General features: G+C 39.7%; 2 protein-coding genes across 3 annotated transcripts in view; both read right to left on the reverse strand.

Moving 5' to 3' along the window:
- The window catches only part of PHYKPL (5-phosphohydroxy-L-lysine phospho-lyase), a 26,808-nt gene extending 22,134 nt beyond the window's left edge, over positions 1 to 4,674 (reverse strand). Inside the window, exon 1 of one of the 2 annotated variants that reach the window (XM_054975944.1) lies at positions 4,403 to 4,674. In XM_054975944.1, the coding sequence (XP_054831919.1) occupies positions 4,403 to 4,461 (59 nt within the window). In that variant the 5' untranslated portion in view covers positions 4,462 to 4,674. Of the gene's footprint in view, positions 1 to 3,197; positions 3,280 to 4,402 lie in introns of those variants that run through there. The other variant, XM_054975945.1, reaches the window with a different exon arrangement.
- A 1,346-nt stretch (positions 4,675 to 6,020) lies between these two features.
- LOC129327368 (collagen alpha-1(XXIII) chain-like) overlaps positions 6,021 to 12,648 on the reverse strand; it is a 507,186-nt gene continuing 500,558 nt past the window's right edge. Inside the window, exon 35 of the mRNA XM_054975948.1 lies at positions 6,021 to 12,334. Coding sequence (XP_054831923.1) covers positions 12,281 to 12,334 — 54 coding nt within the window. The 3' untranslated portion in view covers positions 6,021 to 12,280. The remainder of the gene's footprint in view (positions 12,335 to 12,648) is intronic.

Raw genomic sequence — 12,648 nt, forward strand, 5'->3', positions numbered from 1 at the left:
GAATTGAATGTTGTTGCCTGGTTGTTACTAGGCAACCACAACAGTATTGCCAGCTTTCCAGCCTTGGTTTCTATGAATAAAAGGCAGGATCAGTGGGGAGCTTTTCAGGACTGTTTTGGTCTTTAAGGGATGACTCATTGGGGCCTGGCCAAGCAGCAACCACCAGCTGACTCGCTACCACATGATTTGTGTGACTTACCCAGGACTGGCTACTTGCTACTGTTCAACAGCAACCAGCCTTCAGAAAGCTACTGTGGTACAGTAGTTAGTGTTTCAGACTAGGATCTGAGAGGATCAAGGTTCAAATCACCATTATGCTTCAGAAACTCACCAGGTGACCTTGGGCAGTTACACAGTTTCAGCCTAACTTTCCTCAGAGTGTTGTTGTGAGGATAAAATGGGGAAAAATTATGTAAGCTGCTTTGAGCCAGTTTGGTGTAGTGGTAACAGAGTGATTATGGTTGTGGGGATAATAATGACATACTTTGTAAACTGCTCTGAGTGGGTGTTAAGTTGTCCTGAAGGGTGGTATATAAATTGAATGTTGTTGTTATTTGTGTCCATGTTGTGGAGAAAGGCAGGATAAACATGTAAATATTAAATATAGCTTAAGAGCGGCAGATAAAAGGTAGGTTGCTTGTTGGATGTGGAGAGAAGGAAGCAGGGCAAGGTAAGGATATGGGGGCTGTCGGGAGGAGGGAAATAAGAAATAGTATGGGAGGATAGGATATAGGAGAAAGTGAGGTGCCCCTCATAAGTTCTTCCAAGTACTCCACTGTGCTGCCAGGCCTGGCTTGGCAGTGGGTATAGTACAGCTTGGCCAGACTTTTCCTACAGAGAGGCTGCCAGGGGTAGGGAAGGAGAGAAAAATGAAGCCAGGGGGGTGAGATAAAAGTAGGCTGGGCAGGTGGCTGGGAAAGAGGAGGAGGCAGGAAAAAGCAAAAGGCTTGGGGGGAGTTCAGGGAAGAGGAAGAAGAAATAGTAGGGGAGGGGAAAATAAAATGTTCCCTACAAGTTCTTGCTGGTCCCCCACTTGTCAGTATATCTAATTCTCAACATGGTCAAATCTGTGGATTCTTAAATCCAGAGACTGGAACCATGAAAAGACAAGACAGTTCTTTCTATATACCTGAAAAACTCCCCAGGTTTTCAGAAATATCTGAAATAACAACAACAATAAATAACCGGGTTTTAAAACCTTCAAATACTAGAAGCAGCATCTGTAGCTTTAAGAAATAAATGTCTTCTATGGCTGTTGCTAGGCAACCACAAAAGTATTGGCAGCTGAAGACTTGGTTACTGTCAGAAATAGGCAGGGGAGGGGGGCATTGCTGTATCCTGTGTGGTTTTGGCCTTTTGGGGCCAGACCTGCCAGCAACCTCTAGCAACTTGCTACCACTTGCATGACTCACCCAGCACAGGTTCCTTGCTATTGTTCAACAGCAGTATGATGTAGTGATTAGATTTTCAGAGTGTAAGTATGCTACTACATAATTTCTCCTAGAAGCTGTGACTGACCCAAGATCACCCAGCTGGCTTCAAGTGGAGGAGTGGGGAATCAAACCCGGTTCTCCAGATTAGAGTCCCACACTCTTAACCACTACACCAAACTGGCTCAGACGGAGAGACATATAAAAGGTAGGTTGCTTGGTGGGTGGGAACAAGAGGTGAGCATATGAAGGAAATAAGAAATGGTGTGGTGAGAGGATACATGGGAAAATGAGTCCTTGCAGGTTCCCTACTGTGCAACTGGGCCCAACTCAATCAGCACTGTGCTGATTGAGATTTCCCAGGGAGAGACTGCCAGGGTGAGGGAAGGAAGGAAAGTTGAAGACAGGGACAGATCAAGATAGACTGGCTGGTGGGTGGGAAGGACAGACGTAAGCAAGAAAAAGGGAAAAGCTATGGGTGCTGCCAGGGAAGGGAAAGAGGAAATAGTGGGGGAGGGGGAAATGAGATGACACCCGCAAGTACTTTTGAGTGTTCTGCTTGTCTGCTCTATTCTGGACTTCTTTGCAGAAGCTCAACAAGGGCCTTCTTACCAGCAAACAAAATACCAAATGTCCATACCATAAGCATTTTTGCTTCGAAAAAGGATAAATCCATCTCAAAATGCCCACATATTCACAGACTCCCTATTACTTATGCTTGCAGGCCCAGTTTGTAGATTGCCTACTTGGGACCTTACTCAAAAACATGCTTTAAGCTCTTAGCAACTTGCCTGCCTACATACTAGAGTCTCCAAACAACTTTTGTAATGAGGATTAAGTTTGCCTATAGGATCTTTGAACATTTCCTCCTTACATTATCAAAAGTTACACATTTTGGGTGAGAACAAAGTGGTGCTAAAAACTGACACTTGTTTTTCACAGAAAAATAGAGGCCTTGTATGTAGGTTTTAACCATTTATCACTTGGGGCAGGGCGGGAGTAAGGTTTTCTACCATTACTTACTAGATAACAGTACAATCCTACAGTGCAATCCCATTGAAATCAATAGGTTTAGAAGGGTGCATCTTTGTTCATGTTTACATTGTAAGATACTCTGCTCTAGAATTTAGCATTTTGACAAAAGATTACCAAGAACCATTACAGCTTATTCTCTACAGTACCTTTAATTTGCAAAAATCACCATGAAACTATCTGCAAAGCAACAATTTGGACATCTCTCTTCTCCACACTTTTTGCTAAACAGCATAGAATTGACATTTATAGTTGCATTGGACTGAGGAAGTAAAAAAAGTAACAAGACATACAGTGAAAACCTAAGCAGAGCTACTCCAGTCTAAGCCCACTGAAATCAATGGGCTTAGACTGGAGTAACCCTTCTTAGGATTTCACTGATAATGCATTCATTTGGTTTCAAGCCCACTGATACCAGACATGGGCTTAAATAGCTGATATGCAGAGGGATGACTCTTCCTCTTCCCTTTAATGCCCTTTGTGTAAAACAGACTGGCAGTGAATACTAGCTGTCCTGTTAACACTGGTTTTAAACATATGTCTGTTAGCTGTAGATAAGGCTTTGTCAGGCTTCAGGTATGGCTGAGAAAGCTAATGAGAAGCTTCTTTAGATCTATTAAAATATTCACATCACACTATTTGCAACAGACGTTAAGGCAACTTAAATCAACTTAAAAAAATTAATTGAGAAAAACAATATAGCATTAAAATGCTAAATATATGAACAAAAACTACCATAAAGGCTCTCTCAATCCAGTTTTCAGCATGTGTAGTCCCATCAGTACTTGATCAAAGTAGTTTTCAGTCCAAACTCATCAATCCCTTTGGTGTTTACACGGAAGATGATATTGGACAGTACTTATCTGAATATCCATCCTTGTGAAGACAATCCATGTACTTTGTATACTAAAGGTAATTTGTATATACTAGACTTGTCCTTTGCTGTAATAAGTCTCACAAGATTCAAAATACAAAATAAACAAGTTGTAGATAAACAAAATACAAAATAAACAAGCATGATGTTAATATTTGCTGCTTGAGCCTAGGCAGGGAGCTCTTTGAAGGATGAGAGAGTCATGATGTGAGTCTCTGGCAGGTATACAACACAAAAGCTGGATGAGACTCAGAATGCTCTGAGCTGTCAAAGATGCTTCCAACCTGGCCAGCCAACAGCACTTGCAAAAGGCCCAGGCCAAGGTTTCTCAGCTGCCCCCAGCCTCATCAGTATATGAGGATCACAACCACATCAGTTCCTGGCTTGATTAAGGCATGCAGAACAAGATGGAAGAATGGGCTGTACCACTTCAGACTGCAAGTGGGGAGATTCGCATCTTAAAATAATCCCTCATATAAGAACTACCTGCAAATAAAGGATTAGCATCGCAAAAAAGGTTCAACCTTGGCTGGTTGACTTCTGTGCTAGTTTTCCTCTTATGGTGTAAGGGAATTTGAAAAAAATAATTCCTCACCAGCAGTTTGGTCTGTTCTTTCACCTCACCTCTCCACAGCTCAATGCTGCTGCTTGTGGGCCAGATATAGGTATGCACCACCAGACGGAAGGCGGTGATAATGAGGCAGCAAAACTCTGAAAGGATAGTAGGGTCTCCGCCAGAAAGCAAGTGAGGGATAGCATTTTTTAAAGACTTCCCAGTGATGATAATACCAGTATAGTCTGCTCAGGCTAGAGGAGCTCCCTCTGATGTGTTACACTTTTGCCTGCAGAGAGGTGTTTTTCTTCCCCTGGCTGATCATTAGAAATGTGCCTCTCCCCTCGCCTACAGACTGACTGAAATAGTACAGCTCATGCAACCCCTTCATTCTGGGGCGTTTGTAAAAGAGGCCAGCACGTCCCTTTGCAGCCCCAGGCGAGGGCCCCACGAGCTGCGTAAGTCCTCGCCTGCGAGAGGCCTGCAGGTCTTCTAGGCGCCCGCGGCACCTACCCGATCAGCTGTTTCCTCAGAGCCAGAGTCTCGAGGCGGCAACGTGGCTCGGCCTTCATGGCTTCTCCGGCCGGGAAAGGAAGGCCGAGCGAGAGGAAAGAGGTGGAGCCCCAGCCTCAGCCGAACGGAGGGAAGTCTTTTGTGCCGGGCCAAGCGGCGCTTCAGAGCGCGGGAGGCCTCCGAGACTCGTTCGAGGAGCCGGCTTGATGTTTGGAGGCTTACGCGAAGCTTTCCTGGCTTGCTGTCTAGTTGTCAGAGTGTGTAATAAAATAAAATTGGTTAGTCTTAAAGGTGCTACTGGACCCTTTTTGATTTTGCTACTACAGACTAACACGGCTAACCCCTCTCTCTCTAGCGTGTGCGTCTCTAGCGCCAGAAAGTTTTCACTTGCTGAATTTCTGCAAGACGTACAGCTGTAAAAAGCACAGGCGGGGGGAGGGGTGTGTGTAAGCTGCTCCGGGTTTCGCTCTTTGTCAGGCTGCTAACTTTCCCAGAATGAATCCACGAATCCTTTTAATATATGTAGATTTTCTTACATGTTTTAGATAGAAGAAGCGAGTCTGGGTAAGAGCTGGCTTGGGTCTGGCCCTGTAAACGGCCTGGACACCAAACCACAGGGGAATCCATCTTTTATGGAAGAGTTGTAAAGCAGTATATTAATAATTGGATAGGCTAAAAGGTCAAGCTCGGTAGTGCTGGAAAGGTCTCGAGTAAAATCGTGCTGTGAGCTCCCAACAACTTGTGGTTGTAGAGATTCTGCTTAATCTGGAGTTTCATTTTTTCCTGTCAGGGCAAAGCAAATGCCTATCTGGCTGCTTCTGCTGGCTGGATGATCCATGATGGATAGAATTGGGAGTTACTACTACTTCATGTGCTATTTATAAGGTTATTGGATGAATCCAACATCAAGGCCACCACATACAATTTTTTTCCTTTAAAGGAGTCAGAGAAAATGTATTTGTGGAAAGCAGGCTTCTGTGATACTGCTGCCTATGCATATCAGATTGAACATTTGGTTCTCCCTAGAGAAGTAATGCTTGTATCTAAGCTCTCTCAGCCCCACCACCTCACAGGGTGATCGTTGTGGGGATAATAATGACATACTTTGTAAAACGGCTCTGAGTAGGTGTTAAAGTGTCCTGAAGGGCAGCATATAAATCAAATGTTATGTTATTAACAGATGTAGAATCTACCCAGCTTTCCAACAGCATAATATCCAGTTCTCTACTCACAGTCTGACTCCTGACAGCACCCAGCAATCCAGAGATAGATTGTCCATAGGGCTGTTTATCTGCAGAATTGCATTTAGCTTTTCATCTTTGTCACCCTTTGTCAATTCACATTCTATCAGTGATCACAGTGAGAATTGCTTCAGAATGAATGTGTATGATCAGCCCCTTTATTTCACATTAACAAAACACTCAATACTTTCAGTGTTTTGTGACTGGAGTATTTTGAAATAAGTGGTTTGAAAACTATAGCTCTGATTATCACAACAGTATAATTTTTTCTAGTCAGAAATAATAAGACCACTAATCTTAATGTCGATGCATTTATAGCTCTGGCTACCAATGCGGCAGTTCAATATATATTCACATTAAAGTAAAGACAATTTGTATAAGAAGATGTTTATTTTAAAAATATCCAAATATCAACTCTTACTATGGATTACAGCACAAAGCAGTGGTTGGAAACACAGTGACTGTTGTAAATTTACAAAACGGTTAGTGTATTTGTAGTTACTAATGTATAATACTGTATTAATGCCTTCATTTTAAAAATAGTTGTTTCCTCATATTACAACTAAATATAACATTTGTTCTGGCATGTACGTGTTAAAAATATTACAGTAAGGTGTAATCATTAACAGCTAAACATATTCATTGCATAAAATATTCGCCTCTAACTTTGTTTTAAAGCAAAGCTATACATTTTAATAAAGTTCAGAAATGTTTCTCAGTAAAGCATTTAAATACATCCAAAAAATTCTTCATAAGAGGCAAAGACCTCAACATACTATCCAGTGAATAGGATTATTTGCATGAAAAGAAAACCTGAATGGGCAATCTGTAAGATCAGTCTCCACCACAGCTAAATAAAACTATCAGCCTCTTCCACCTCCGTATTCATGCATTTTTTTGTATATTTCCTGAATAAGCCAGAACTTTATTTAATATAAAATATAAGTTTATTTTTATTGATAATTGCAGTTATGGAGTACAGTATATAGAGTTCCAAGTGGTCTTCTTGTATTGATTAGGGATTTCACTTGAATTAATGGGCACTTGACTTACTATGCCACATCCTGACAATGTGTTCAGAAATAGCAGTTAGTAATTGGAAAGCCCTCAGCCAAATACCGTCACCTGAAGGATGCTGTCAGGCTACTCAGTTACCAAAGTAGAGATGAAAATGGTATAGCAGCAGCAGTATTCGTGATAACAGAACTTGCTACCAGGTTACAGAAGGGATGGGTTTTAAGGTACTGACCCACTGTTCTTCACTGCCTTCTCCAGGTGGCCTTCTGGGAAATGTACTATAGTAGTTGACCAGGGCTGGTGAATTATGGTACAAATGTTTGTGTTATCTGCAAGGCAGAATCAGCGAAACTTCACTGCATATTGTTTGAATAAGTTCAGTTTTCATGCAATGATGGTGGGTACCTATGGTGATAAAAGATTTGTAAGACGTTCTGATTATAATTACATATTTTTCAAGCTGCTTTACAACCCACCTAAAGTGTACAGTAACTTAGGCTAGAATTGAATGCAGATGGTGTTTTCGCATGATTATGAAACAACCATCCTATACAAACTAATTCCCATTTTAAACAAGGTTGGATGTTTTTTAAAAAAAGCAAATGCTTAAATTACTGAGATGTTCCATTAATTTTGAACCCAAGACTATTTAACTGCTTGTTTTTCCAAAATTTTCCAAATGAATGTATTCTGAGTAGTGTTTATTCAGGATTTGAGAAACTACTGTGTAAGTAAATGTAGTCACTATACTCTGATATCTACCAATCAATGTTGGCTATTATGTTTTCCTGAATAATGAATGTTGCCAAATTATAGCTGTCCAGTAGAACCATATAATACAGCTTTAATTACTGCAACATAGTTCTATCGAACTGATCATTCGAAGATTTTCTTTAAAAGTTAAAGCCATGAAATCTGAGTTATGAGAAATCAAGATGAATTAAGATACCTTGTTGGCCATTCTTGGTTTCCAACCAAATTAAGAGCAATTTGAAGTGTTGTAAAATGAAGTCTGTTGGAGGCATATAGTTTATATACCAAAACTGTTCATTGTTTGAAAGTAAGCAGTGTTCTCAAAGGTATAAAGAGACCGTTGGGAAAATAATAAATTAAAAAAATCAGAAAAGTCTTGTGGTGCCTTAGATATCAACAAATTTATTGTGGCATAAGTTTTTTTTACTGTTTCAATACTGCCATCATTGGGCGTGGCACTTTACAGACCACATACAAATAGATTCCTGCCTTAAAGAGCTTCCAGTCTAAAATTTGAGAAAGGGGAGACTGGAATAAACAGAGGAAGTTCATTCCAAAAATCATCTTTAGGATCAGTAGGCAGAGTCTAGAGCCTAGACTTCAGGATGAAGTGAGTTCTAGACCATGACTTCAGGATGAAGTGAGTTCTAGACCATACCCCTATACATTTGTTAGCCTTAAAGGGACCACAAGATAAGGGAGATGCTTTTAAAAAAACAAACAAAGAAATACCTTCTTTGGAATTTATCACTTTATAATGTGCTCTGCTGTTATTCCATGGTGATACAGTAGCATAATTGCTGTTACCTACAACGTAGTGCATTTCCTCCAAGTCCCCACACCATTAAATGATGCATTTAGACAGCTGCTAAGACGAGCAATTTAAAGATGGCTAAGCTTGGTTATTTTGTCTATAGTATCCTTCAGTGCACAGTCAAATGTGTACAGTAGCTTTAACCAACATTTCCAAGTGATGTATAAGTTGAATTAATCAAATAAATCTATAACAAATGCAGAAAGGTAAAATAAACGATGCAACGAATGCATTCTGTCCACATCCAGGTAGATGCTCAAAGTAGCTCACCTATAGAGTTTTGTAGCATCTCACTCAGGGCACCACAGCTGAGGAGTATTAAGAGTGAATGCACTCTGATGTACAGCCTGTGTCACGTGATGTCTTGTGTACGGATGTCAGGAAAGTGGTTCACAAATCAAGCTTAGTGCAGTAAAAGAATATCACCCCATGCATCATTCTGTTTTATTTTTTTAAAAAATATCTAAATTGTTTTTACACTCTTTGGAGAAAGGGGATGATAAAAACGCAGTTACACTATTAAGAACAATGTCACAGTATAACACATTTACAGTGCAATCTTAAGAAGAGTTACTCCAGACTCTGATTGCACTGTTAAATCTGCTCACATTAGTGGTATCTAGAGGTGAGGAAATTTGATGCAGGTCATCTCTTTACTAAAATGGATCAGAGAATCCATGTTTTTTTGAGAACTTGAAAAGGAATAAGGCGTTTAAGCATACAAATAAATTAGACAGTGTGTGAACTCCTCTTGCAAGAACTTTACTATCTTGCCAACAGTGAGTTTGTATTTAAAGAATGCTTTGTAAAGGAGATTTTAGTAATAATGAAGTACTTCTGAATTTCTTCAGGATTAATTTTTCTGGTGATACGACTGGTACTCTTAACGGAAAAAAATATTGTTCCTAGTGAAGAGATGTTTGGCTTTGTTCCTAAAGAAACAGCACTTTAGATTATATTGGCCATATGGGAGTAAAATGAGACTAGATTTCATAAGTGACGATCCAGACAAACATGATTGAGTTTTCCCATCCAGCACCTGCCCTTGCAAAGCCAGCAAGTTATTCTTTAAACTCTCCCAAGTTAAAAAAGCTGTTCATGAATTTGGCAAAAATTTTTAAAGAGAAGACTGAGAAAAATTTAAAGAACGGTTTGTGGATTACATAGTGACAACTATCACAAAAATTCAAGATCATGTGCTTCCCTCCAGCTAACATTGTGAAGGACAACCATGTTCCTAACATTTCCTGTTTCATGCAGTGAATGTGTGTATGGATCTCACAGTAAACCATCCTGTAATCTGTTCCAGAGCCTTCATACCACCATTAGCCCCAGACAGAATGGCATTTAATATTAAGTATAGCATGTTCACATTGCAGACTGGAGAAAGGGAGTTTGCTAGAAGACTGGAGGATGCAATGTGCTGTAGAGGAGGACAAGTTGTTTTTGCAATCTGTGGGCTAACGAGTTTTAACAGTTCTGGTTCCTCCTATGGCTGTAAAAGAGTCTCCTACACAATGACTTTCATGGAAGCCTTGAAAGTAGATCTTTTGTACTGGAAGTTAACAGCATTTCCCTTGACAAAATGTTTTCAACTTGTCTTTTTGAACTCAGTGATGTCCATCTTCATTTATACAACAGTTTAATATTATTAAGCAAAATAATATCACATACACCTCAGAAGTCATAAAATAAAGCTATCTTATATATAACTCAAGTTGTTGACAAATGAAGCAATGCTAACTTTATAATCTCAAAAAAAGGTGTAGTCTGCATCTTCTGCCATGAAGACTTGTACACTGTTTTGAAGCACTGACAGCAGTTCGTCTATAAGGCTTTAACAAGCACTACTAATATTAAAAATAGTATATGTTATTGCTAGAGTAACAGGACAGCAGTTCAGAACCCTCTTTGACCTACACTCAATGAAAGCACCGCGTCATCCCTACAGAAATGAGTGCTGGCCAGTAATACACACCAGCATTTTGGAATATGCTTAAATCCACCTCTTGGGGAAAAAAAGTTGTAAAACAGAAGTAGGATGAAGCCAATTAGCACCAACACACTGTGGGGAGGGGAATTCTAACTTGTTAGTTTTTGTTCAAATCATGACATATTCACTAGTTTTTGTAAATGTGAATATTCATAACAAAATTGCTAAAAGATCTTGGGCAAAGGGTGCAAATATTCCATTGATCATGCAATATTAACCTGTTAAGTCAACTTTGCTCAGTCAGTTTTGCAGCTCCTGAACTGTGTTGTTGGCTCCTAATTCAAAGACAGTTTTTGATAGTTGTGAGACAGAGAAGGGTTCAGGATATATAGCTATTCCTATTGCAATGATGCAACTTGTGCCAGCTGAACCATTACTTGTCCTGAAGCTGTTAAAAGCACTGGTTCAGTCTGAAGCCAGATGTTAGCAACTCTACTTTCAATTAAACTGTCCTTTTCACTCTCATACAAGTAAGATACTCTTAAGCCTGTTCTGCAGTAGTTCCAGTCACAGGAGCCAGTGTGGTATGGGGGTTAGAATGAACTAGGACTTGAGAGATCTGTATTAAATTCTTGCTTGGCCATGAATCTTACTTACTGATTTGGGACATTCATTTAGTTTATTTCATAAGATTGTTGTGCAGATGAAATGTGCTCTGCAGCAGAGCTCCTCAGAGGCAGAATAAAAATGTAACAGATAGATATGATTGCTAGATACCAAACCTCTCCTAAGGCATCCCAATCCTCATTCATAAACATTCCTGAATACAGCTTTAAAAACATTATTACTATATCTACTTCTTGGGAACTCAAGAAACTTGTATTTTGTAAACAGAACATCGATTAAGATTATGTCTCTTCCACATTTAATCAAAATACCAGAATTTGAAGACCATGTGGTGTTTTATCCCTGCTAGAAGCAATCAGTAAACTATGAGGGTGTATGCCAAAAATGGGGAAGCTGATTTGTTCTGCAAGTATACAAAGCATTACATAGGGCCAGTCATTGATGAAAATGGGGCAATTCCATGAGAAATTAAATTGCCATCTTGTTACAAATGAGGCTGTTCAACAGAGACTGCTTAGGAATATGTGTTTAAGTTCTTGGAATGAGTGAGATGGAACTTGATTATAGCAAGGCGAATGATGGCTCATGTTCAGGACCATGTTTTAGTGCGACTATCCTGCCTTGTTCACACTCATAATTATGATCCATTGGAACTAGCTGCATTTTTGTGAGATAATAGAACAGCTGCACACTTTATGCATCAGTCACAATTGGACTGTGTATGATGGGTGTTTAAGGATGTGTGCATGATGTCATCTTTTGATGAAGGAACTACCACTGTAACATGGGTGTATTAGGAAAAAAAATGCACCTTTGCTCTAGAGAACTGAAGGTAGAAGAGCTCTTTCCATAACCAATTGAATCACCAGTGCTACTTAGTAAACTATTAATTTTATCATAGGTTACTGTGGGATATGCTTAGAAACCAATTAAAATGCTACTATTTGAGGTATGAATTTGATTGTTCCTACAGCAGTAGGGAAGTAAAGTAAAAAGGAGGATCCAGTTATGAAGTGTTGATGTAGCAAGCCTGGCACATCCCGGGAACGAAGTACTATACTTCATATAAGAATCCCTTCCAAGTTTGCAAAGAGCAGTTGTCAACTCATAGCTTAAAGACGTTTTAACAGAATTTGTGTTATGCCCTAATCTGTAAAAAGAGATGAATATTACAGTTCCCTTTGCTAGAAAAAGCTGTTTGGCAAGTGAGACATTCCCAAGTATTCCACCACTGTGAGAGTTCTGCAAGAGAATCTTTCAACCTTTAGTCTCAGATTATAGAAAGCTTGACTGAGGGTCTCCCTCTGCCCCGAGGTAAAGTTTCTTCATTGGGAGAAGCATCCACAGACGGTTGAATCAGTCATATCATGCCAGAACGTAAATATTTTCACCAGGTTGGAGGCATGTAGCAGCATGTGTGGTTACACTTGTATGATCTTCGCAGGCTGGAAGTTCCTCCTGCGCTCAACCAGAGGCCACAGTTTGTCTCATTTCTAAGGCTGCATCTTTTTTTTCTTTTTTGTTTTCTCCCCCTTTTGCATCTGCGTCTATGTGCAACAGAATCGCATCGTTGAAAGCCAAAGTTTAGAAAAGTTCCTTCTCCATGCAATAAGGCACACTAGGCAAATTTTCTCAGTGCTGTTAGTCCACACAGTAGCATTAGCAGCGAACAACATTCATTCCCAGCTACTTCAGCATGTCCAGTTATAAAATTCCAGATGGTGTGTGAATACATATCCCATGGGTCCTGGAAACGTTTATATCTTAAAATTTCCATATGTGACAGCATCCAATATAAAAAAGATCAATATATTAATGTTGAAGATTTATTGTTTTTGTGACTTTTCCTCTCTTTTTTGTA

This window comes from Eublepharis macularius, chromosome 4, assembly GCF_028583425.1.
Source record: "Eublepharis macularius isolate TG4126 chromosome 4, MPM_Emac_v1.0, whole genome shotgun sequence".
NCBI lineage: Eukaryota > Metazoa > Chordata > Lepidosauria > Squamata > Eublepharidae > Eublepharis > Eublepharis macularius.